The sequence below is a fragment of the Eumetopias jubatus genome, unplaced genomic scaffold (assembly GCF_037043125.1).
Source record: "Eumetopias jubatus isolate StellerSeaLion01/CBP00866 unplaced genomic scaffold, mEumJub1_p1.0 scaffold_11, whole genome shotgun sequence".
Classification (NCBI taxonomy): Eukaryota; Metazoa; Chordata; class Mammalia; order Carnivora; family Otariidae; genus Eumetopias; species Eumetopias jubatus.
This window is the reverse complement of record NW_028274817.1, coordinates 14,438,072-14,464,711: the sequence shown is the minus strand read 5'-3', so window position 1 is coordinate 14,464,711 and position 26,640 is coordinate 14,438,072. Positions and strand designations below refer to the sequence as shown.

General features: G+C 45.3%; 1 protein-coding gene across 2 annotated transcripts in view; it reads left to right on the top strand.

Moving 5' to 3' along the window:
• The window catches only part of SLC9A6 (solute carrier family 9 member A6), a 51,010-nt gene extending 39,162 nt beyond the window's left edge, over window positions 1-11,848 (top strand). For both annotated transcript variants that reach the window (XM_028094108.2, XM_088028634.1), the window contains 2 exons: window positions 4,357-4,462; window positions 9,149-11,848. In XM_028094108.2, the coding sequence (XP_027949909.2) occupies window positions 4,357-4,462; window positions 9,149-9,421 (379 nt within the window). In that variant the 3' untranslated portion in view covers window positions 9,422-11,848. The remainder of the gene's footprint in view (window positions 1-4,356; window positions 4,463-9,148) is intronic.
• Window positions 11,849-26,640: the final 14,792 nt, after the last annotated feature.

Genomic DNA, 26,640 nt, shown 5'->3' with positions numbered 1-26,640 from the left:
CCATTTGCTAGATTTTTACAATCACTTTTTGCAAGTACTCAAAATTAAATTACTGTATGGAAACAAGAATGCAAGCATATCTGTGGTATTAAGACTCCCAGTAGGGAGAGAGATCCTGGCTCTTTAAAATTGTTTAATGATTATGTCATTACTTCTGGCTCCATTATCAGCATTTTGGGTATAAGCCATTCCCATATCTCTTGGGGCTTTTTCTTCCCTCTGATTTAACAAAAATTGTGTAATGTTTCCTGCATAAAATGTTTTGTACGTTTTCTGCATAATATATGTACAAAACAACTAAATAATCCTGATGTAGAGAAAGAGCAGAATAATAGCTTATTTTTCTGTATATTTTTATAGAAGTGAACATTAAGATTTGACTCAGTACTACTAGACTAAGACCCAGTAATTTTTTTTTTTTTTTTTTTTTTTGAGAGAGAGAGCTGGGGCAGGGAGGGCCAGGAGGAGAGGGAGAGAGAGAATCTTAAGCAGGCTCCACACCCAGCACAGAGCCTGACATGGGGCTCGATCTCACGACCCTGAGATCATGACCTGAGCTGAAACCAAGAGTCGGACACTTAACCGACTGCGCCACCCAGGCGCCCTAAGACCCAGTAATTTTAATACCTAGTGCCCCTAGTAGAATTAATCATTCATCATTCTGGATTTCAGGTCCTTTGTGTAGCCAGATTGTTATAATTGAGATATAAATGAAATACCCAAATCTTAAGCTTGCAACCTACGTATGTACCTGTGTGCTTGCTACCCTTGTAAAGATATTTAGAACATTTCCAGCATCCCCGAAGCTGCCCTCTGTTCCCTTATAGTCCGTGCCTTCCCTGCCGTTCCTCCCTGCAAAGGGCAACCACCATTCTGATTTCTAGCAACATGGATTAGTTTTACCTGGTTTTGATCTTAATAAAGATGGAATCATGTATCACATAATATTTTATGTCTTGCTTTTTTCACTTAGCAACATGTAATTAATCCATATTGTTGCCTGTACCAATAATCCATTCTTTTTCGTTGCTTTGTGGTGTTCCATAGTGTGAATATACTACAGGTTGGTTGGTTTGTTTTTCCAACCGTTCTACTGTTGATAAACATTTGGGTTGTTTCCACCTTTTGGCTGTTACGAACAAAGTTAAACATCCACGTATGCATCTCTTGGTGACCATCAGCATTCATTTCTCTTGGGTATGTATACCTAGGAGAAAAATTTAGGGCAAGTGTATTGTTCAGCTTTCATAGATACTGCCAACCAGTTTTCCAGAGTGGTCGTAACCAGTTTACATTCCCACCAGCAGCTTAAGGGAGTCCCACTTGTTCCAGATCTCCACCAAAACTCGATATTTAATCAGCCTTTTAAATTTTAGCCATTTCCGTGGGTGCGTAGCGATACCACGTGTGGTGTAATTTGCATTTTTCTGATCGCCAGTGAGATCGAGCCTCCCTTCATAGGTTTATTGGCTATTTGGACTTCATTTTTTATGAAGTACGTCTGTTTAGTTCTTTTGCCCATTATTTAATTGATTTGTCTTATCTTTTTCTTACTGACTTGTAGTTCTTTCTGTGTTGAATTGGGTTCTCTGTTGGTTATATGTACTATGAATATCTTCCCCCAGTCTGTAGCTCACCTTTTCATTTTCTTAATCCTGTCTTGGAAGGAACAGAAATTCTTTATTTTAATGAGGTTTACTTTTATTACTCTTTTCTTTTGGTGCTTTTGTGTCTTGATAAATCTTTTATATCCCAAGATCCTATGTTTTCTTCTAGAAGTGTGATTGTCTTAGCTATCACATTTAAGTTTTCGACCCACCACAAATTAATTTTTGTGTATGGTGTGAGGTATGGGTCAAGACCTACTTTTTTCCCATATGAGTAGGCAATTAACCCAGCACCATTTATTGAAAATGCCATCCTTAACCCACTGAAGTGCAGTGGGGCCTCTATTGTAAATCACATGGCCATATAATTGGAAGTCTGTTTCTGGACTTTCTTTTCTCTTTGTCTTTTTTTTTTTTCCCACATCAATACCACACTCTATTAATAACTGTACTTTTTAATAAATCTTGCTATCCAATTGGGGAAGTTCCATAGGTTTGTTATTCCTTAGTATTGCCTTGTCTATTTTAGGTTCATTGCATTTTCATCTAAATTTTAGAAACAGCCTGCCACTTTCCATACACAGACTCACACACACTCACACTCACCCACTCACCAAAAAAACCTGCTGGCAATTCTCTCGGGTTTGTATTAAATCAATAGATGAATTTGGAGAGAACTGACATCTTAACAATTTTGAGTCTTCCAATCTATGAACACAGTATATTCTTTAATTTCTCTCATTAATGTTTTATAGCTTTCAGTGACAAGTCTTGCACATCTTTTATTATATTTATTATCCCTAAGTATTTGATGCTATTGCAAATATATTGACCTTGTATCCAGCAATCTTGTTAATAAGTTCACTTATTATTATAAAATAGTTTATAGATTTTTTTAATTTACTGTTCATAAAATCAGGTGAAAAATATTGTGTCTTTTTTTCTTTTCTAACATCTTACTTTTTTTTTAATGTCTTATTACACTGGCTGGACCTCTCCGGTACAATGTTGAATGTAAGTGATGATAGTGGACATTTTTGTCTTATTCCTGACCTCAGGAGGAAAATTTTCAATATTTCACCATTAAGTATGATGTTAGCTGTAAGTTTTTTTTAGGATTTTATTTATTTATTTGAGAGAGAAAGAGCACAAGCAGGGTGGGAAAGGACAGAGGGAGAGGGAGAAGCAGACTCCCCACTGAGCTGGGAGCCCGATCCCAGGACCCTGGGATCATGACCTAAGCCACCCAGGCAACCCAGCTGTAGGTTTTTGAGATAGCCTTTGTCAAGGATATCCCCTTCTATTTCTAGTCTGCTGAGAGTTTTTATCATGAACAGGCATTGAATATTATCAGATGCTCTTTCTGCATCAGTTGAGATGATCATGTATTTAATTTGTTCTCCTTTAATCTGTCGTTGTGCTATTTACATTGATCGACTATTAAACCAGTCCTGCATGGGTGGAACGAATCCCATCTGGTCGTGATACACCATCCCTTGTGTGTGTCACTGGACTTAATTTACTGATATTTTGTGTCTGATTTTTGTGTCTGTTTTCGTGAGTGATATTGGCTTGTGGGTTTTTTTGTCATTGTTGTGATGTCCTTGTCAAGCATCTATAACAAGATAATGCCGGTTTGATGACATGAATGGAGAGGAATTTTTCTCTTTTTCTATTTTCTGGAGGATTGGTATTTTTTTTCTTCCTTAAGTGCTGGGAAGACTGTACCAGTGAAGTCACCTGGGCCTGGAGTGTTTTGTCTGAGAGACATAGGACTCGTCCTCATTTTTTAAAAAAGGTTTTATTTATTTGAGAAAGAGAGAGAGGGCAAGTTGGGGGAGGGGCAGAAGGAAAGGCAGAGAATCTCAAGCAGACTCTGCGCCGAGCGCAAAGCCCAGCACGAGACTCAGTCCCATGACCCTGAGATCATGACTTGAGCTGAAACCAAGAGTCAGACACCTAACTGACTGAGTCACCCAGGCGCCCCAGGACTATTCCTCATTTTTAACCGAGAACAACCTTAGGTTGTGACTTTAGAAAGTGGGGAATATGTATATGTGTCTTTCTCCCATTGTCTCTACTTTTTCTTACTATTCCCTCTTGTTTTCTTCTGAGTATTATATATATATTATCATGTCTGTTTTTATTTTTTTAGAGAATAAATGAACACTGAAATGAGGGTCTATGATAGAGGAACTCGTGATACATAATTTTTTTTGACGTTTTTGGAATTGAATTTCCTTTGATATGAAGTTTCAACTCATTCAAGATGCTAGCTGAATTCACAATAGATGATTAAAACCATTTTTGTTACTAAATTCTGCGGCTGGAAAATTCCATCTTTTTTCTGACTCTTACCACTCTTTACTTTCCACCGCATCTCCTTCAGCGCTAAAGTGAGAGTGATTCTGTCTTCCCTTTGGTTTTGGTAAAAGCAGAAAGGCAATGTGATGCCGTGGACGTGGCACAGGGCTTGGAATCCAACCAATCTGAGTTCATGTATGGGTCCTTCACTTGCTTCATTGTGTGACTTTTCGGCGGGTCATTCCTTTCCCTGAGCCTCAGTTTCCATTTCTGTGAAGCAGAGATCATAACGAAATCTCCCCTTGCTGTCTCACTGGCATAATGTGAAGGCCCTCTGCTGCCCTCTGAAGTGGCGGGTGCACCAGGAGGGCGGTGGTGAGCACACGACCTGTTCTTTTGCATTTGGGAAGAAAGGGCCATGGCTCTTCCTTAACCTGCGGCACAGCTATCTGAAGCCCCTGCTGACGCACAGTGGACCTCCGCTCACTACAACGCTCCCTGCCTGCTGCGGGCCCATCGCCAGATGCCTGACCAGCCCCCAAGCTTATGAAGTAAGTTGCTTTTATCCAAAACCTAAGTTGTTCATGAAGTTAAATTGTTCCGCTGTGTGGATGCGTCACTGGTTTGGTTTTGCTTCACTTGCCTTTCAGGTACAAAATCCATGAGAGGGAATATAAGCCCATTTTGCCCAGCCAGAAAATACATATAGATACATAGAGAAATCTAGAGATACAATTTCACGGTCTTTGAAACATCATTTGAAAAGAGATCTAGTGTTATTACCTCACTTACTGTCAGTGATTTTAGTAAATAATTCTATTTCCATGCTGGTTTTGACTTATTTACAGTATGTGGCCCAAGCTCGGTACAGAATGTGTTACGTTTTCATCTAGGAATTAGAGTGGTCACAGTCATGTTGAGAGGATTAATAAAACAATTTTTGATACTCCTAAAGTGCACCAGATGGTCTTTTACTTCAAGCCTGCCAACTTCGGGCTATCAGGGAGAGTTTATCTACCGGTGCTCCTGTTCCACGCTGCTAGGCAGCACGAGCACATCTAGACAGTACCTAGAGTCCCTGTTTTCTTTTTCCTTAGCTGCCAACATGAGATTGGTGATTCGGCGAGCGTCGCAGCACAGAAAGAAATGACAAATGCTAACCAGCCTTCATTTTAAAATAGGAACATCTTATTTTTCAAGTTCTTTTTAAGAAACCTTTGTTTCCAGCCCAAGCCTTCAGAAATCATCTGTGGCATCAGATACAGTGCCCACATTAACAAAGCCCGCCACCGGGTCTAGTCTGATGCAGCAGCTCGAGTACAGTGACAAGGCAGCGGCGACACGTGTAGACAGGCACTGGGCAGTTCCCCGCGCCCTCCTCTGTGGTGTGGTAGAGCAGAGCCCCCAGAGAACGGACGGGAAGAGGGGTCTTAGTAGAGGCCGCACCTACAGGGTGGGGCGCCCCAAGGCTTTGTGGGACGCTGAGTCTGTGCACCTTTTTGAAGATTGTGCCCGGGGGTGGGGGGAGCAGGCATGTTGTCTCGTCTCTCCCTTCCACATTGCCCGGGCTCCCCTCTCGAGCAGCCTCCATCTCCTCTGTGCCCTGTCAGCCCACGAGGCTCTGTGCAGAGGGGCGGCCAGCTTTGTCAGTTCAGTCAGTGAGGCTTGGCTCTTGGGTTCCAGAGACCCACTCACCGTCACCAAAAGCCGAGAGTTCCACAACAACTGTGCGTCCTGTGGAATATAGCAAAATACAACATGGTTGTATTTGTCCCCTAGGGCTGCCATAACAGAGTACCACAGACCAAATGGCTCAACAGGAATGTGTTGTCTCGTAGTTCTGGAGGCTCGAAGTCTGAGGTCAAAGTGTGGGCAGGGTTGGTTCCTTCTGAGGGCTGTGAGGAAGGATCTGCTCCGGGCCTCTCCCCGGCTTCTGGTGGTTTGCTGCCAGTCTTTGGTGTTGCTTGGCTTGTAGGTGCATTACATAGATCTCTGTCTTCATCTTCACATGACACTCTGTGTGTGTGTGTGTGTGTGTGTGTGTGTGTGTGTGTGAGTGTGAGAGAGAGACCAAATTTCCCCTTTTGTAAGGACACGCACCAGTCATACTGGATCGGGGCCCACACTAATGACCTCATCTTAACTCGATCATCTGCAAAGACCCTATTTCCATATAAGGTCACATTCACAGGTACTGGTGGTTGGGATTTCAGCATCTTTTGGCGGGGATATCATGTAATCCCTAACAACCAAAAAACTTAATTTTTAATGTTATTTTTCATTTATTAATTACCTACTTTTTTAGTTATAAAAGTTACCACACTTGTGGCCAGATATTCAAACAGTATGGAATGTACAAAGTGAAAAATCAGTTTGCTCCTTCTCCCACCTACATCCCCCCAGAGACAGGCTTTATTAAGGATTTATTGTGTTTACTTCCTAATACAGAGGAAGTACATGTTACTTACATATGTATATATAGCTTTGCACAGACTTAACGTATATAGCTTTGTTACTGTTTTATACAAATGAGATCACAATTGCATTGTCCGGCCACTTGCATTTTTCACTTTAACGATAGATCATGGCTACTTTTCTACGAGTACATTATCTTCTCCTTATTCGTGGCTGCATAGTGTGTGGCTGGAGCAGCAGTGATTTAATCAGTCTCCTACGGATAGACCTTTAAGTTGTTTCCTTTCCTTTTTTGTCATTACAAACCATGTTTTTAGTAAATATTCTTGTACCTATGAATTTATCCAAGTACATAAATGTATATAAGTAGATTTTAAGGGTTAAATTGCTGAGTCAAAAGGCATTATATGCATTTTAAAATTTGATAGATATTGCCCCAAACCTCAAACTTAATATTAAGTCCTTAGACAGTGCTGAAGAGCCTCTGCTGGTGTGTGAAGGAGCCCCCAGCTTTGTTGCGAGTATCACTCAGTGAGGGGACAGACCCCGGTGGGTCTTCACGTTATACTATACAGGGCAGGAGGGCATTATGGTTGGTTGGTGAAATGGGTTTGTTTGGTTTTTAATTCACCTGGCTTTGAGTATTTAGGCAAATTTCTAGCCACAGCAACTTAAAACTGTTTTAAATTTATGTCTAACAGTCTCCTCAATCTGACTGTCTTAGACAAATGTAAGACTTTCAAACACATACAGCTTAGGAGAGCCGGATATACGCTGTTTGTATCAGTTCTACTTCCCTCAGGGAGTATTAGTCACAGACTTTTTTTGCCAGATCCATAGGAGTGTTTAGAATGATTCTTATGCTATATATTAGAAAAAGGTGACTTTCTGATTCTTAAAAGTAATATGTACTCAATATAATAAAATTTCAGTACAGAAACATAAGAAAATAAAAATCACTAGCAATTTTATCACGCAGAGCTAACGATCATCATTTTGTTGACTACCCTTCCAGACTTTTCTATGCACATATAACATTCTTTTATTTACCAAAATGACATTATATATGCTTGATTTTTCCCCCCTTTGTAGAACTTTATTTAATTCTACTTTTTTGGCCACAAAGTCTCCATGAGAACCAAAAGCTTATTGAGCTGGGAGACAAGTATATGGTGAGGGTTCAACATATTTGGGGGATATTATAACTCTAGGCATTGTTCGCACTGAAGTAAAAGCTTCACTTCTATACCTCCACTTGGTGATCCATTGAACTTACGTTTGGAGAATACTTTCTGTGTGCCCCGAGCTGTCTGGTGGCCAGACTAGAGCATAGAAGGGGCTCAGAGGCTAGTGTGGGCTGGGAGAGCAGACCAGTGTGCGTGCAGCTCTGGTACAAGGGTGAAGGGCACCGTAGGGCCAGGGCTAAGTGTGGGACGCTGGGAGAGAGCACAGGAGGCACACCTAAGCCAGCTTTGCAAGATCAAGGAAGACTTCCAGCAGGAGGGGACTTTCTTTTAAGCCAAGACCTCAGTGATAAGCAGGCCCTAGTCACAGGAAGGAGGGCGGGGGAGACAGGAAGAAGGGAAGGCATGAGTGATTTGAGCACCTGTCAGCAGTTCAAATGGCAGGCACACAATGGGCAGCTGGAGTGGGTGAGGCAGATGCAGGGGCGGGGCAGGGCTGGGGGTGAAGGGCCCAAGTCACCACTCAGTGCCTTTATTTTTATTTTTTTTGTTAATTTTATTTTGTTATGTTAGTCACCATACAATACATCATTAGTTTTTGATGCAGTGATCCACGATCCATTGTTTTCATATAACACCCAGTGCTCCATGCAGTACGTGCCCTCCTTAATGCCCATCACCGAGCTAACCCAACCCCCCACCCTCCTCCCCTCTAAAACCCTCAGTTTGTTTCCCAGAGTCCATAGTCTCTCACGGTTCATCTCTCCCTCCGATTCCCCCCCCCCTTCATTTCTCCCTTCCTTCTCCTAATGTCCTCCATGCTGTTCCTTGTGTTCCACAAATAAGTGAAACCATATGATAATTGACTTTCTCTGCTTGACTTATTTCACTTAGCATCATCTCCTCCAGTCCCATCCATGTGGATGTAAAAGTTGGGTATTCATCCTTTCTGATGGCTGAGTCATATCCCATTGTATATACGGACCACATCTTCTTTATCCACTCGTCTGTTGAAGGGCATCTCGGCTCTTTCCACAGTTGAGCTATTGCAGACATTGCTGCTCTGAACATTGGGGTGCATATGGCCCTTCTTTTCACTACATCTGTGTCTTTGGGGTCAATACCCAGTAGTGCAATTGCTGGGTCATAGGGTAGTTCTATTTTTAATTTTCTGAGGCACCTCCACACTGTTTTCCAAAGTGGCTGTACCAACTTGCATTCTCACCAACAGTGTAAGAGGGTTCCCCTTTCCCCACAACCTCTCCAGCATTTGTTGTTTCTTGCCTTGTCAATTCTTGACATTCTGACTGATGTAAGGTGGTATCTCAGTGTGGTTTTGATTTGAATTTCCCTGATGGCTAATGATGATGAACATTTTTTCATGTGTCTGTTAGCCATTTGTATGTCTTCTTTGGAGAAGTGTCTGTTCATGTCTTCTGCCCATTTTTTTTACTTTGATTTTTTTTGGGGGGGGGGGTGTTAAGTGCCTTTAAGCCAGGGTGAGGACTGTGGACTTTATCCTGAGGGCAGCAGGCTAGCCTCGAAGGGTTTTAAATAGGGAATCCTTGAAAAGCCTTCTACTGGAAATGTTTCTTGAGTCACATAGCAATTCTTAAGACTTATTTTATTTGCATTTAGAACCAGGAGCAACTGAAAGACGATGACTCCGATCTTATTCTCAATGATGGCGATATTAGTTTGACATATGGGGATTCTACTGTGAACACCGAATCAGGAGCATCCGGTGCCCCTAGGAGGTTTATGGGGAACAGTTCTGAAGATGCCTTGGATCGGGAGCTTGCATTTGGGGACCACGAACTGGTCATTCGGGGAACACGCCTGGTTCTTCCTATGGATGATTCTGAACCCCCATTAAATTTGTTAGATAATACGAGACACAGTCCAGCCTAAGCTTACTAATGCTCACTTAGTGATTTGTAAAATTTGCACATGTGATTGTGAAGAAATTTGTACTACCTAAAAAGTCCCAGTGCATGTCTCTGAATGTTTAAGCTATATAAATACTCTTTATATGGCATCGAGAGAATATAAATATCCTGTACAAGGCAGATTGTGAACAAACTATTCTTTTATGTTTCGTTGGCTGCACTATGTAGATTGGATCTGTTTTAGAAAAAAGTTATTTTCACAGTGCTGTTGTGTGTTCCGTTAGCTTTACCTCTCAGTTAAAGTATACAAAGTGACAGATTTACTCTTTCTTACACTTACCTGATACTTAACCAGAATACCAAGTTCTTGTGCCGTGAATTAATTTTGTTTCGTGGGAGGGGAGGGAGAGGAAAGAGGGAGTGTTATCTCTGGGGAAGCCCATGGAGGGAGAGGTTCCTTTGTTGGGAAACTTGTGTTCATTGCTACTGCCTTGGTCATGACCTTTGTCTCTCCTTTTTCTCCGGATGGTGTTCGGATCTTGTCCCGTTGGAGTTGGGAATGAAGTGGGGAGGGGCTGTCTCCCCCGCCCCTTGCTATGAAGGAACAGATTCATTGACTTATAGCACACTGGTGTTCAGAAAAGAAGGGCTACAAATGACGTCCAAGACTGTGTTGCTTTTCTCCCAGACCAAGACCGTAGGAAGGAGTTGCATCATCCTGCCAGGTTAGCCGAAGTACAGGTGTAGATGGCACAGGGCACGTGGTCTGCATTGGCGGGGGCCGGGGCAAAGCGCAGGAGCGGAGGAAAGAGAAGGGGGGGTGCTTCGGATATCTCTCTTCCCAAATGTGTAAATATTCCATATCAGATAAGTTTAAATAAGAAACTCAGTTGCTGCTTACTTTTGGATTATATACTTTATCTGTATAGCAAGCTTTGTGGTCAGGTGTTTTTTATATCGATTTAAATCGCTGCTCTTTAGCAGCCAAACAGGAGCAAAATGTAAAATTTTTGAACTTTACTATGTCTCATTGTCATTCGTTAGTCTGTAGTTGATGTTTAAAGTTAATTTATGACTCCATGATCGTTCCACACTACATCAAAGTCAGTCGGAGAGAAGCGCACCGCTCTGGAGCTTATCGTAAGGGCAGTGTTCCTTTATGTGCACCGGCTAGACTTGTCTTCGTTTCCATGTTACTTTTTAATATGAAATACTGAAGCTGCCGTGTGGGTGTGGGTGTGGGTTTTTTTTTTTTCTTTTACAGTTTTCAAGGAAGAGTATATAGCAACTTCCCATTTCCTATTCAGAGAATGAAAGTAGATTCTATTTTGTAATGCTGAAAAAACCTACAGGTGCACTGAACGCTTAGAAGGGGGGTACGTTCTGATGTTGATCCTGACCTGTTAATGTTTCGGAAGACAAATGGGAACTTTTGTGGGTCTTTCCCCCCTTCGTTCTGAGTAGCATTGCCTTAAATCTTAACCCAATTTGCAAACTGATGTGTTTACATGATGTTCAAATTTCCCAGCAAAAGATGTCTTTCCAAACAAAATATGTACTTATTCTCCCCAAGGTGTCTGTACTGTTGTGAACACTCCTTGAGATTTTAAGGGAATTCTACTGTTGTACCCTCGAGCGGCAGCTCTGTTGGCACAGCCATTTGTTACGTAGTGGTAGCGACTTTCCTGCTATGCAGGAGCCCCGTGACGTGTGCGTTTGATAGAACGTGTGCCTCTTCATGCAGTCTCTCATTTCTTGTTAATGTGTGTTTGAGGGGCTTTGAACTTCAGCGTCATTCACCCACGAAGTTATTCAAGTTGTAAGAGGTTATACAAGAAATTAACAACTACCTTTTTTATTCTGTCAGGTTACTGAGCTCACTTTATGAAAATGGCTGTAAATACTTAGCATGACCCATTCAGTAACTCGTCTCTTTCAGCATGCATAAGACTTTTTCTTAGGGAAACCGATACAGCTTGAGTCAACTAAATCTGCCTTCGTACTTTATCAAAGGGGATCCAAGGCTGCTGTGCTTATGTCAGCATCTGAAAACTTCTCCTCTCCTCTAATCTGTGTGCACATCTCCAAGCAAAGAAGAAACAACAAACTGTGCTCATATACCTGTTGGTTTTCGACACCTGAGTGAACTCGAATGAAGGACAGTCTGAGGTTACCATCACGCACAAAGTAGAGCTGCTCTCGGACTTAACTGTTCTGTTCTTTGTGAACCCTACGTGTTTGAATGACTCAAACATTGCATCTTTTAAAGTTATTTTGTAAGGTTCTTGGCATTTTATCCTCGTCGTCCGTGTTTGGCAATGTGCTGTTAAAGAAATAGACTTAATCTGTATGTATTTTTTGTTTTCCCTTGGAGTACTTGGACAGATGTTATAGTGGTTTCTTTTAGGAAAATCTGTCATTAAAAAAATTATAGCCTTGCAAATAACCACTCACCGTATTTGAGTCACAGTTTATTCTAGTGAGAATTAAAGAGTGCTGACTTCATTTATTTTTCTACCTATACACTTACTGGGAAAGCGGGGAAGACCAATGCTTAAAAAAAGAACAGACAGAAACCTACCAGAATGTAATATATGGGGTTGCCAATTTGGGGGGCTTATGTGGAAGGCTGGACATATTTGCTTGTGGTCACAATTGGACCATTTAAGAAATAAGACCCAAAGCAGTCAAAGTCTTGTCACATTGATTTGTAACCTGTTAGCTCGGTAATGGATAATGTCATGAAAATGTCAGTCCCATTATATAGCGAGAGTAGATTCTGTGTCCGGTTAGGTAGAAAGGCTGTTCCAAGTTCGGTTGAAAGCATGGTCACGCAAATAGCCCCTTTTCCAAGTTAAAGATGGGTCTTTCTTTCTGTACATGAGCAGTTTTACAGGTTAGGGTTTGCTCACAGCAACTTTGTCTAGTAAAGACACCAGCCACACTAGTACTCTGTTTTGTTGCCAGCTTTCTTATTCATGGTCCAGTGAGACACACAGGTGGTGGGCCTACACACATTTCTTTTCTGGAACAAACCATGTTTTCTTTTTTTTTTTTTTTTAGATTTTATTTATTTATTTATTTATTTATTTATTTGACAGAGAGAGAGAGAGACAGCAAGAGAGGAAACACAAGCAGGGGGAGTGGGAGAGGGAGAAGCAGGCTTCCCGCAGAGCAGGGAGCCCCATGTGGGGCTCAATCCCAGGACCCCAGGATCATGACCTGAGCCGAAGGCAGACACTTAACGACTGAGCCACCCAGGCGCCCCAAAACAAACCATGTTTTCTAATTCACAAATAAAACCTGACATTCAATTTGAGCAAGTACATTTGTTAACCTGACTCAACACAGGAGTGTAAAGAGATGAAGGGTAGGGACGCCTGGCTGGCTCAGTCGGTGGAGCGTGCGACCCTTGATCTCAGGGTCATGAGTTCAAGCCCCATGTTAGGGGGGTTGTTTTCTTAAGTTTACTTAAGTTACTTAAGTTTAGCTACTTAAACCTAAGTTTACTTAACAAAAAGAGATGAAAGTATAGGTGTTTGAACTCCATCAGGCAGTCCTTGATAGGAAGCACCCCACACAGATGATGCAGCGTAAGGTATGAGGCTTGGAATAAATTGGAAATGATAACAATATCAATTCCCATTTTTTGAGCCCCCCTTGGATACAGGCTGTGTGTATACATGGTCTTCTTGAAAATCTACATTTTAATTTAATCCGAATCATGCTGTGAGAGTACATTCTTTTCTTCTCATCTCACAGATGTGAAAGGTAAGGTGCAGGGAGGTCGTCACACTGCTAGTAAGTGACAGAGCCAGGACTCAAATCCAGTCTTGATCCAAAGTCTAGATTGGTTTTTTTTTTTTAAAGATTTTATTTATTTATTTGAGAGAGAGAATGAGATAGCATGAGAGGGGAGAGGGTCAGAGGGAGAAGCAGACTCCCCGCTGAGCGGGGAGCCGGATGTGGGACTCGATCCCGGGACTCCAGGATCATGACCTGAGCCGAAGGCAGTCGCTTAAACCAACTGAGCCACCCAGGCGCCCCAAAGTCTAGATTGTTAACCACTCCTCTAGTGGCCCCAGTGGCAGGCTGCGGGCTAATCCATCTTGAGAGCTAGAAGGAGGGTGCAGAGAATTACAGACTTCCATCCTGCTGCCCACTGCCTGCTTGACATCAGGCCAGGGAAGGGCGTGAAGTCTCAGCTCTGTCCCTCCATTCGCTGCCCTGTTGGCTGCCAGACACGAGTTTGCCCGGTTGAGAAGTTTCTTGATTTCTTAGTGAAGTGCCCTCCTGTGTCTCTTTGAGCCCATAAGCAAGGCAACCTGGCTAGCACCATGCCTTCCACTCTACCTTCCACTATTTTCGCAAAGGGGGTCCATCCTTTGTGGCAGAGTATGTGGTCCTGAACAGTGGCTCTGTGTCCACATAATTTGGTGTAGTAGAAAAATCCCAGGCTGGGGAGTTACACAGATCTGGTTTCAAATCCAGCCTCCACTGTTACACAATGTCAGCTCGTTACTTGACTTTGCTGAGCCTTTCCACTTCCTTAGCTATAAAGTGAATTCATTCAAGGAATATTTGAGCACTTTCTTTGTGCCACACGCAGTGGCTATAGTAGCACATGATTATACAACGATCCCTGCTCTCACAGAGCATATTCTACAGAAAGACTGATTGCCTTCCAGTAGGGGAATATCTGTCTTAATTAATCAGCAGATAACATAAAATACAATAGCCATAAAGGCTGTGATGGCAGAGTACCAGAGGCTGGGAGAGGGGACTGTTGCCTGGCGGTAGGGGAATAGGGCAGATCTTCTAATGAAGTGGTATTTAAGCTGAGACCTCGAAGCTAAGCACGGGGTCACCCAGATGAAGGGGGGTGAGGACGAGGAGCATTCTGGGCAGAGTGAACAGTGACAACTCGCCACCTGTAATCGACCTTCCACCCAACCTTCATCCAATCAAAGAGTTACTGACAAGACATACCACGTGCTATGCTATATACACAGAGCGAGGAAAAAGATCGACGCAGGCTACCCTCCTAGCACTTACGTGTCCGTGTGGAAGGCAGTGCCCACCGATTTTAACAAGGGGCACCTCAAAGCCAAACCTGCCCCTGTGACTTCCTCCCCTTCAGCCCTTTCCGGCCACATGCGCAAGGCAAGTCCGTGCCCTCTGTTCGCTCGCAGCCCGTAGACATTTGAAAAGAGGAGCTGGTAGTATGTGTTCTGGGTCTTTCTGCCCCCAAGCTAACATCCCCATTCTCTTCCTGTCTTCTGGACATGCACCAGGAGTCTGTTGTTCTAGACATTTTTATGAATGCGCCTGAGACCATGTTGAGTTTTTGTTTCGGTGGCCACATCTCCCTCATCTTGCCATGGGCTGACTGTCCCCAGAAAGTCTGGGCGGGGGCCCCCTGCCCTCACAGAGCTTTTGTTCCCGTCGGAGCAGGCCAACCATAAATAAATGCACACACAAAATAATTAGAGATTGGGATAAGGGACAAGTGGTGAACGTGGTAGAGGGTGATGGGCATGAGGAAGCCGCAGGGTGGGCGTGGGAGGGCTCAGGAGGTAATGTCAAAACCAAGGCTTGAAGGAACCAGCCAGGCAGACCGCAAACGGGGGAAGAGTGGCGGAAAGGTCTGGTTTAGGGTAGATGCTCAACAAATGTGTGTCGAAAAGGAGCAAAATGTCCTCCTGACCTTTACTGAGTTGGATCTGGAAGGCCTCCGTGGTGGAATAGGAGAAGCAATAGGCCAGAGGCCCCGCCCTGCCTCCCACTGGGCACTCTTGGGAAGCCCCCTAAGCCCCTCTGGGCCTGTTTCTTCCCTTATAAAATGACGCCAGCTGACTGACTGAGTAAACATTTATTGAGCTACTGTCAGGTACCAGCACTGTGGTAGGTACTGGATTCTGATTCCAGCCCCGTGTGGCCGCCAGCCCTGTTCAGGGGAGAAAATGAAGTGATGTACATCGAGACATCATTTGACCAGGATTCCGAAGGCTCTTGAAACTGAGGTTGAGTACTCTGTAAGGTTTTGCTGATGAGGTGCCATCTGAGTAAAATATGGGAAACACTTTACAGACCATGATTCGACTCTGGGCTGCTTTCTTTTGAAATCTCCAGTTCAGCAAGTTGGAGGTGTCCCAAGCCGTTGCCATGGTGAAGACTGAACTCTGAGAACTGGCTTAGCTGGGGCTGTCATGGCTGGAGCCGGAACTCCATGAGACCTGACAGTTTCTGGACAATTCTGTCTGCCTAGTGAAAGAGCTTCTCTCCTTTTTCCATGCACCACACTGTAGCTGGACCCCAGGTCTGCTCATTTTCCACTTGGTGCTGGCTGATGGGCGCTGGGTCCCACTAAAGAGACACAGTTGTTGTGCAAGTTATTTCTTTTGCAGCGATGAAAAAAATGCATCGAAGGCTCAGTGAGCACTTCTTGGAAACAAGGTTTAATTTCTCCAGATTTGTTGGAATTGAAGTGGCTCGCTGTGTGTTTAAATACTAATCTTACAAAAATTGCTTGAGAAGTATTCAATTCTTGGTTGCTCTGGGAGTCACGAGGCTTTATTGCATGCTTTTTTTTTCTTTTGTTCATTTGAATTTCCTATACAGCTGTGTTCCCGTGTAGACTGGGCAAAAAAGCATGTGAGCTGTTTTGTTGTTGTTGTTGTTGTTGTTGTTGTTGTTTTGTCCGAAAAAAATCTGGAAGACTTCTGTCAAATAATGGAAGATGCCTGTTTTTGGTTTTGTTTGTTTGTTTGTTTGTTTTTTAACCGTAGAGCTGGTTTAGTGTGAGAAAGCAAGACAATGGCAATCAGACCCCTGATTGTGCTACAAAATTGATTTTTTAACACTTTCTTGAAACCTCGACCATCAAAGCTCCCTTTTCTCAGGGGAGCCAAGAGGTTGATATTTAAACATTCCAGCCAACCAACACTTCACTGCCTAACTTCCAGTCGGCAAACACTGAACATGTCAAATGGGCTGAGCCCTGGGCCAGGCGCTGGGGACACGGAGGGGACTCAGTCACAGTTTTGATCTCCAGGCAACTATGGCCCATTGGGTAAAAGCATTGCAGTTGTGTGAAAAGCATTAGCAAGGAACTTCAGATGGAATTCCCTCACCCGTTGCTGCTTCCGGTTGGCAGATCAATGGTCCCTAAAGATGTCCGCGGGACATCCCGGGAACCTGTGACTATGTTAGGTTACATGGCAAAGAGAATTAAGGCTGTAGGCAGAACCAGAGTTGCTAACCAGCTCCTCTCGAGACGGAGATTATCCTGGGCCCGTCTACTCGCACAGGCTCACAAAACTAGAGCCCTTCCCAGGCCGTGTTCGGAGAAAGAGCTGAGACAACAGAAGCAGGGTCAGGGAGATGCTACATTGCTGGATTGGAAGAGAAAGGAAGGGCGTCTCTGGAAGCTGGAAAAAGCAAGGAAATAGATTCTCCCATACAGCCTCCAGAGGGAATGCAGCCTGCTGACACCTTGACTTCAGCCCAGTAAAACCAGGTCAGAATTCTGACCTCCAGAACCATAAGAGGACAAGCGGGTGTTGTTTGAAGCCGCTAAGTCTGCGGTAATTTGTTAGGGCAGCAATAGGTCGCTAACATGCTGCCTTCGAGGGAAAGGATGTGGTCTCTGTTACTATTTAGTTCTGAAGGTCTGCTCTGTGCCAGGCACTGTTCCCAGTGCTGCAGACACACCACTGAGAAAATCCACAGTCCACAGCCCAGTGAGGAAGACTAGCAACACAGCACCATGATGGAGGGGAGTCCAGATGATAAATGCACAGCCGGAGGAAGGATCGGGTGGCTGGGAAGGCCCTGCCGTTCCTACGACTTGAGCACTTAGACGTTACTCACTGGTGTCAGGAATTTTTCCAGGGCACCATGCCCACTCCATTTCCGGAGAGTGGCAGTGTATGGAAGACATGATCATATTTGGGTTCTAGAAAGGTCGCTCTCCTTGCAGCTGCAGTAGGAAGGATGGATTATCCAGACAGGGGCAAAAGTGGATGCAGGGGTAGTGGTTAGAACACTTGGCCAGGTGAGAGAGCTGGCCCGGACGAGACAAGAGTCATTTGGTGGGTAGACTCGGCAGGATTTAACGACTAACTGTAGAGAATGACCAGGGCGGGGGGTGGGGTGGCAGTTACAGTGACACCCTATCATCTGGGGTTGGGCAAATGAGGGGGGCAGAATGACAGTAACTGCAGTTCTAGAAAATACTTTCATGACAAAGAAGTTAAGAGATGGAGCAGTCAAGGTACAAATCTAAGTTTGCCCCTGGATCCCTGCGGTAAGGAAAGACAGAGCCCAGTTGGGAAGGGGGTGGGAGAAGGGGACTGAGGGCCCCCAGTGAGAAAGCTGAGGGAGGATGCCAAGTTTGAGAAATGCCAAGATTTGTAATCCGTTCTCCCGTTATAACCTAAGAACATCTGGAGCTTTCTGCTATGGGTGGTGTCTGGGGAAAATAATTGCTCTGACCCAAGTACAATAGATGGAGGAAAAAATAAATTATTTTCCCTCCTTACAAAAAGCAGAAAGCTTCCGAAGTTCTCAGGGAACGATGGGTGGTGTGATTAGGAAATTAAAAAGTGCGTCACTCTGGATTTCGGTGTATCCTCCACGGGTCTGGCCAGAAGAATGAAAATATATGTTGCGGGCTCTCTAAAATGCAGTTCTTAGCATTTTCTGGGTGGGTCAAGGGCCAAGGAATGAATACTGGATCTGGAGAGGAAGCTGCGGCTAGTTAGCCAGACCCTTGCTGGTTCCGTGGAGGTTGATGTGCGAGCACGGAGACTGCTTCACCCCGCTTCTCCCCAAAGGCGGTCGCCAGCATTCTCTAGCAAATCCCAAGCTCTCCGGTCTGCTGTTCTCAAGCCCTCTGTGCCATTGGCTTTGCTGAAACCGTCGGTGCTGGGGCTGCAGTCTCTGTGGAAGTTTGAGCCAAATAGCAACTGTTGGGACAGAGTTCATCAGATATGCAGGGACTCAAACTCTTTTAAAAATTGATTTTTGCCTCAATAGAAGGAAATCGGCAACGGACAGTGTAACTGACAAAAGAAAGCATAGAGGCCTATAGTAAAGTGAAGGAAACATCTGGTTTTTGTTTTCTTAACTTTTATTAATTCATCTGAGTTGTGAGTCACCAGCTCACCCAGCCAATGTTTCCAAAATGGAGTCTCCGTTGCCTCCAGAGTCGTTGGGAAAAGTCACTTCAGAACTACCTTGAGAGAAAGATGACCTGCAGGGAGGTGTCAGGTTTTTCTTTTTTTTTTTTTTTTTTTCAATGTAATGTTGGCCCTGATTGGTATTTCCTAAAAATGCTTTTATGTTAACTCACGATTACAGTACTTCCTCAGCAGGATTTTAGTCCTCTGCCCAGAAATTGTAGGACTAATGTGCTGACCTAAAAATGTGCATTAAACTCAGAATCTCACGAAGTATGCCCTTCATACTATAAAGAAAACTTTCTTGGCTCACCTTAGACTTTCCCAGGAGAGGTTGGGGTGAGATGCATAGCCCCTGGAGACACTGTGGAAGGAGAAAAGGCTCTCTCTCTCTCTCTCTCTCTCTCTCTCTCTCTCTCTCTCTCTCTCTCTCCCTCTCCCTCCCTCTCCAAGGTTTTCTTGAACCAACACCAACCCCACCCCACAAAGGGAGCTCAGGTGGAGACACCAAGGAGAGGGGATGATGTGCTGGGGCCAGACCCCACCACCCTTGGGGCTAGTGATTCTCTGTTCTCCTCCACAGCTCTTGGTGACCAACATTACATTTTCAAGATGGCTGGTCAGAGTTCAAAGTTGGCCTATGGCTACCGTCCAGGACAAGCTGGCTGGTCTGTGGAATGATGGAGCCAGCAGCTTTGCTCTCGTTACTCTGTACTCTATCCAGCTGGGCTCTACTTTTTCTGACCCATTGGTAGTGATGTCAGTAGTGGGGGTCAAATCTCTACCTTTCATAGGTGGCTAATTACTTGATTCTACTAATCATTTATTTACTGAACAAACTTTGACTGCTTACCCTGGCTACTGGGAATTCAAAGGTGAATAAGGCAAGGTTCATGCCCTCGAGGAGCTCACAGATTAGTGGTAGAGACAGAGCTGCAGGAAGGGGGCATTGAGTTGAGCTTTAAAGGACATGTTAGATCTCTGAGCCTGAAGCACAGGAGAGAGATCTTGGCTTTGGGTGTGGATGAGATCACCAAGAGATCTTGGTCTACAATAGAAAGAGTCCTAGAAATAAAATATGAAATAAACCAAAACCAAACCAGAGCAAACAAAACCAGTGACATTTAAAGGGCAAGTAGAGGGACGCCTGGGTGGCTCAGTCGGTTAAGCATCTGTCCTCAGCTCAGGTCATGATCCCAGGGTCCTGGGATGGAGCCCTGCATTGGGCTCCTTGCTCCGCGGGGAGCCTGCTTCTCCTAAAAAAATAAATGAAATCTTTTTTAAAAAAATAAAGGGAAAGTAGAATAAAAGGAGACTGGGAGGGAAGAACTTGAGGGGTTGGTGGGAAACAAGAAGAACGTGGTGTTAGAGATACCAAGGGAGAAAAAGGATTTTCATAAAGAAGGGATGGTCAAGAATGTCAAAATCAGTCAAGAGATCAAGTCAAGGTGCCCTTCAAGTGCGAAGGGCATCCACTGGGTCCAGGAATATGGAGCCATCACCGCCCAACAGTGATGGTAAGAGAACGGCCAAAGCAGGTTAGGAGAGACCTCCTGACTGCTTGGAGGTGGGAGAGGAGGGAGAGTGGAACGTTCGGGATAACTACCAGGTTTTTGGCCCGAGTGAGTGATGAGTGGTGGTTCCATTCAGGAAGAGCAGGTCGGGGGAGAGGGAGAGGGAAGGAGTTCAGGTTTGGACCCACTGAACATGAGGTACCTGTGGGTCTCTGAGTGAGGATGTCCAGTGGGCTATTAGCTAAATGGGTCTAGAGCTCCAAAATCCTAGTTTGTAAGTCAAGCAGACTAACGTGGCCAGGTTTTTTTTTTTTCCCCCTATGGGGAACTCCATGCCCCCTTTTCATTATGCCCTTTTCCAGGATCAATCGCTTAGAAATTTCCTGATTCTCGGTATTTCTCTGTGAGTTCTCAACTGATTTTATTTGAACCAGAAACATCTGTACATGTAGTTTCTGTACCAGGCATTTGGAGCCACTTGTAAAGGGAAACAGAAGAATTTACAGGCAAATTAAAAGGGAGCTGGAACAGCTCTTCTCTCTGTACTGAGCCAGTTACCCACCTCCTCTCCATAGCATTGATGGATTATGATAGAACTCTCTCTTGTTGCTAACCTAAGGAAGAAACCAAAGGGTAGCTTTAGATTCTATCTCAGTTTTTTTAAAGATTTTATTTATTTTCGTTTGAGAGAGAGAGCACGAGCAGGGAGGAAAAGCAGAGGGAGAAGCAGATTCCCTGCTGAACCGGGAGCCCAACATGGGGCTCGATCTCAGGACCTGGAGATCACGACCTGAACCAAAGGCAGACGCTCAACCATCTGAGCCACCCAGGTGCCCTAGATTCTATCTCAATTATACAGCAGCTAATGTCATAATGATGGACAATGATCTCATTCTCTATTAAATAAAGCACAAAGCAATTGCAAACATTTAAATGACATGACTGAATTGGACAGGGTCTGCCCTGGTCATTCGGGACAGGAACCACAGTGCCTGTCCCTATGCCGTAGATAGAATAAGCTCTCAGGTCCTTATGTATGAAGGAGGGTCTGTGTCTAGGTATTCCCTCTTGCCTTCTACGGATAATCTTCATTTCTTGCCAGCTTCAGGCTCATATAGTTTCCTACTCTAAGAGAGTCCTTATGTTGTGTCCCTTGCAGTAAAGGAAAACTGCAAGCTTCATAAAGAAAATGATGTCATTGGCCTACCCTGTTCTCGATTCCCCATCTGATTGAAAGTAGATACGAGACTGGCAACAGCAACAGTATAAATGATCAATTTCTGATGCGTCTGGTCCGAGGGGGATTACTTTGACAGTCTGCTCTAACTGTACAAGCAATGTTTCCAATAAAAAGTTTTATTAGGTGTTGTCACAGATGTAAATGTTTCATAAAGATATCACTCCAGTTGTAAATCATATACTTGAATTCATACTAAAGTCACCTCATTAAATACCAAGAAAAACTATGTCTTTCACATAAATCCTGGTCTCAAGTGACTTTTTAAAAAAAGGAGCAAAGAGCGAAAAACAAAACTCAAGCCCCAGCCACCTAAGGCTGAACCTGGGGAGACTGACAGGCGTAGGAAAATCGTCTTTGTTTCTGTGATCTTCCTTTGAAAATTGTGTATTCCAAAATACTTACTATCTTCCTACATTTATCGGATTCTCCCGAGATAATAGAACTGGAGAAATGATCCACACTCTAACTTAAAAAAAAAAAAAAAAACTGATTTATTAAGGAACAATTTATATACAGTAAAACTTACCCTTTTTCATGTATAGTTCCATGGGTTTTGAAAAACACACAGTCACATAATCACCACAAGAAGGACACAGAACATTTTTAATCACTCCAAAAAATTCCCTTGTGTCCCCACCCCAGGTGCCTGGCAACCACTGACCTGTTTTCTGTCCCTCTAGTTTTGCCTTTTCCAGAATGTCACATAAACAGAGTCATACAGCATGAGCCTTTTGCCGGCTCTCTGCTTTTGAAATTAACGGTGTTTTTCAGATAATAAAGATTAATACATGTTCAGTGTGGGAAAACGTAAATGTTTAAGAAGCAGGAAGATGTAAAAATGCTTCCCAAAGACAGCCCTCATTAACATTTTGATGTGTTTCCTTCTACTCCTTTTGCTGGATATGCACCTGCACTCCCGCATACAGAAACAAAATGTTCTATGAAATTGGAATCCCACCATCTACAGGATTTTGTCTTTTTACTTCGTGAGCATTTTCTAACTTCAAATCGTGAGCATTTTCTTAAGGATGAACTCTTGCTGGAGGGTTGGAGGCGAGAGCCTGATCGGCAGGCTCAGGGGTGGTGGACAGGAAAGAAAACCAGAATCGCCAGGACCCAGAGGAATGGGCTCGAGAGCTGCCTTTGGTTTCCTGGGCTGCTGAGCTCCACCTGTTTTCATCAAAGCCTATTTTTTGTTGCTGCTGCTGTCTTTTTCTTGGACTGAAACAGACTCGCTCCCGGGATGAGCTCGAGGCCCATTCCTCTGGGGCCCACTGCGCACCCCCCCCCCGCCACGCCCCGCCCGCCGTGCTCCTCTCCTGCAGAGAACTTTGCAGGGCACATTGGAAGGGCTCATTTATTTCATCCAGCTCCCCTGCTAGACGGTGCGCACCTCAGGCACAGTCACCTCATCCTGTTCGCTCCATTTCCTCCCCCCCCCGTGGCATGTTATGCAGCAAAGAGTAGATACTTACCAAGAATGAAATGAATGAACAGGACGATGCACCAAGATGAAACGCTCCCTTCGCTGGACCAGTTGCTGCCCCTCAGTTTTGTTCCCTCTTCTGCTTTACCCTCAGAAATACCTCTGGGGGCATTATTTTGGGTGGGCCATCACAGAAGGAGTGGGTTTTCCTTTGGGATGCCTTGGCGTTTCTGATTCACAGCTACAAGCCCGGCAAGATGGCCCACCAGCAACTCTTCACCGGGGAGGCGGGCCACAGTCACGTTATCCAGGGAGAGGTAGAAGGCAGACCTGGCCGGGAGGAAGGAAGAGGCAGGCTGCTCAGAGTCGCCGCTCGCCAGGGATGGCGTCGTGCTTCCCACCCGGCCGGCTCAGCCCTTGCCCTGCCTGCCCTCTTGGGGGGTCAGGAGAGAATTGAAAGGCTCTACTCTCATTTCCCCCTTTGATCCTAATCATTGGATATTTTTCACGTGGACTAGTTGCCACTTACGTACAGAGCGCCTAACGGGGGCCAGGGACACGGTTAAGCCCTTCACACACATCGCCCCGCTGAGTCCTTACGGCAGCCCTCTGAGCGAAGCACTGCCACTATCCCTCTTTTACAGATAAGCTACAAACTGAGGCTCAGAGAGGGTCAGGGAATGTCCGAGGTCACACAGCTACTCAGGACGGCGTCTGGGCTACCGGGAACACTCTGTCAATGGTAGCTGTCATGGATGTTATCACTATTATTCGTCATAAGCAGTGGCTGATGCCTGGGCTCACAGAGGCCTGCCCAGGGGGCCACGAGACCCCCTCGCCCCCCTTTCTGCGTCTTCAAGACTTGGGAAGGTGGCTCCTTGGGTGGTGGGAAAAATGATACCATGCTTGTGTTTGGCTCCTTCTTGGTTCCCACAAATGCCCTGAACATTTTCCATTTTCTGAGCGCTTTTGTGAAACAGCTATGATGTGGTTGATAGTATTTGTAGTCAGAGCCAAGTCAAGCCTTCCTCTGGAGGAGAGCTGGAAACCTCTAAGGGTCTTGTCAGTGCTCACGAAGCCCACAGGCCCCTTCCCGGGGTCCCCCGAGGCTGAGGCTTTCCGGGCAGGCAGCAGCCGAGACAGTGCGCCCATTGATCCCCACGCCGTGTCTCCGGGTGGGGAAACCGGCGCTGTATTGGCCTGGCAGGGCCTCGCTGGGGCCTTTCTCCAGCAAGCCCTCTGCTGGAGCCTCTGATCTGCTCATGATGCTCTTCGTGGTTTCAGAACTGCTACGGATGGCTCAAGATGATTTCCCCTCCTGTGTTTTCTGCAGTTTTTTTTTTTTTTTTCCAGGACCCAGGAGAAACTTTGAAACTTAAAATTACCCCCGTGCCAGGAATCCCCACAGCCTCCAGCTGAGGGGTAGATGAGCACCATATGCTGTTTATATAAAAATAAATGGCTTCCCCCCATGAAGCACATGGGTCTGAATCACTGGCTAACCCCTCTTTTACCTTAGCAGCTGGAGCAATGGCCCTCTGGATGAAGACGCGTCTGCAGAGATCAGTTTGGCTCCAAAAAGCCCCGGTTTGTTTGTGCGAGAGCTGTCTCCTAGGGAGGCAGGTGGTGGGCAGGCCAGCAGCCCCGGTGGGACCAGCAGAAGTCAGGACCCAAAGGCCGACAGGTAGTGCTGGGCGATGCCCTTCCGCCTCCCCAGGTGGACTTTCAGAGGGGTCCCCTCATCTAATGCCCCCCAACATCATGAGCTCTAGAGATGAGGGAGAAGGGGGGGTCTCTTTTCTTGGACTTCAAACACCAAAGGACTTGGCTTGGGCAATAGCTGTTCGTTCAGTCATTCATTGGTTTGTTCATTCGTTTGTTCATTTGTCAAGGAATTATTGAGCACCTACTACATGCACATCCTGATGTTGCACAAAGTCTAACCTCAGCCTCCAGTCCCCAGTGATGACCCAACCAGGCCACTGGGCCCAAACTGAGAGTTTGGAAGTGAGGCAGATGGAAACTCACCAGCCTAGGCATAGTGAGTGAAGGCATCGGGAGCTGCATTTCAGTGGGGTGCCTTTCATTCACTCAACAAACAATCTGTGAGTGTCGACTGTGTGCCAGGCACTGTGCTAGGCTCATGGCTCATCAGAAGGGAGAATCCCAGCTCAAATCGAAGGGAATTTCAGATAACAGTAGCGAACTTTTTTTTGAGCGCTTGCTGTGTGTGCCAAAAACGATGCTGAGCGCTGTGCATGCCTTGTCTTTTTGAATCCTTATTCCAGAGCCGGCAAGATGGGGAAACTAAGGCTCAGAGATTTTACCGACTTGCTCGAGGCCACCTAACCAAAAAGTGGCAGAAGTAAGCTTGAAAAATCCAAGTGAGTCCAAAGGCCTGGGGCTGTTTTGTGTGCATTCCTGCCTGCTATAGAGGTCAGTCCACTGTAGCCCAGAGTCCAGATCTGGCCCACTGCCTGTGTTTTTGCTGCCGAGAGCTAAGCATGGCTTTTACGTTTTTAAATGGTTAAAAGAATCAAAAGAATAAGCTTCTCTGAGGTGAAAATTACATGAGATTCAAATTTCAATGTCGATCAATAAAGTTTTATTGAGACACAGCCACACCCATTCGGTTACACATGGTGGAAGGCTTTTCCTCTGCAACAGTGGAGTCGAGGAGTCATGACAGAGACCTTATGGCCCACAAAGTCGAAAATGCTATCTAGCTCTTCACAGGAAGAGTTTGCCAAACCGCCCTCCCCATCACCTTGCGGGTCCCTGGCAGAAAAAAAAAATTAAAAAAAAGCAGGTCTCAGGCCATGTCTGAGCTCAGGTGGTTTCCAGAGCCCTGCTCTCCTCTCCCAGCCCCTTCCTCAGCCCCTCGCAGAGAGCTCCAGGGAGCCTCCAGCAAGCATCTCCATGATGGCTGCCTTTGGGGTATTTTCAGCACTTCTTTCAAGAATCTTTGAGGCCTGAGATGTGTAGGGTGGTATTGGGTTTTTCCTCAAATGTTTAGATGAAAACGTAGACAGCAGAGCGAGGAGTATATGTGAACAAAGCCCCGAAAGCAATCCTGTTGGTCTTTGCCGAGAGGTGCCAAATTATCTCAGGCTCCACTGGGAGCTGCCTGCAGGACCTTATATGGGCCTAATCTCCCAACCCAGGCTTGTCTTGCTCTGCAGCATGGTCAGATCCACTTTTAAGGTTATGTGTGACCATTTCTGGTCTTTCCATTTGCTCGGGCTGTGGGGGAATTCGCTTCTGCCACACTTGAAGGAAACACGAATGCTATCAACTCTGCCCCCGTCTTATTTGGACACAAAAGATGACAACTGACCTTTTTTGGGGCAGTCATCTCCCTTTATGTTTGTGGGTGAGGGGAAGCATCTTTGGAAGCACCGGAGTCGGGGAAATGCGGCTTCATTACCCTAGTTGTTTCCTGGGATGCACGGGATTGAAGAGATGTTGATAAAGAAGACATTCACAGTATGCCTCCAGGCAGTGGGTACTGCGTGAGGCATTCCAGGTGGGTTATGATACTCAGACCTCGCTGCATTCATTCATGCATCCCACAGCCAGCTACTGAATGCCACCTGACGTGCCAGGCGCTGTGCCAGGCCAAGGCCGAGACAGTGAGTAGGATGGATGGCCCCTAGCCTCATGGAGCTAACCCACCAGTAGGAGAAGCAAATCACAAACAAGTCAAGACACGTTACCAATCATTACAGATGGTGTTGAGGGCGACAAAGCAAGACAACTGTGGGCCAGGCCGGAGCCATGGGGAGACCTACCCGTGACTGGGGAGTCAGGGACAGCCTCTCTCAAGAAGAGGCCCTAAGGATGAGCCCCTGGAGCATAATAAGGAGCTGGCTGAGAGAC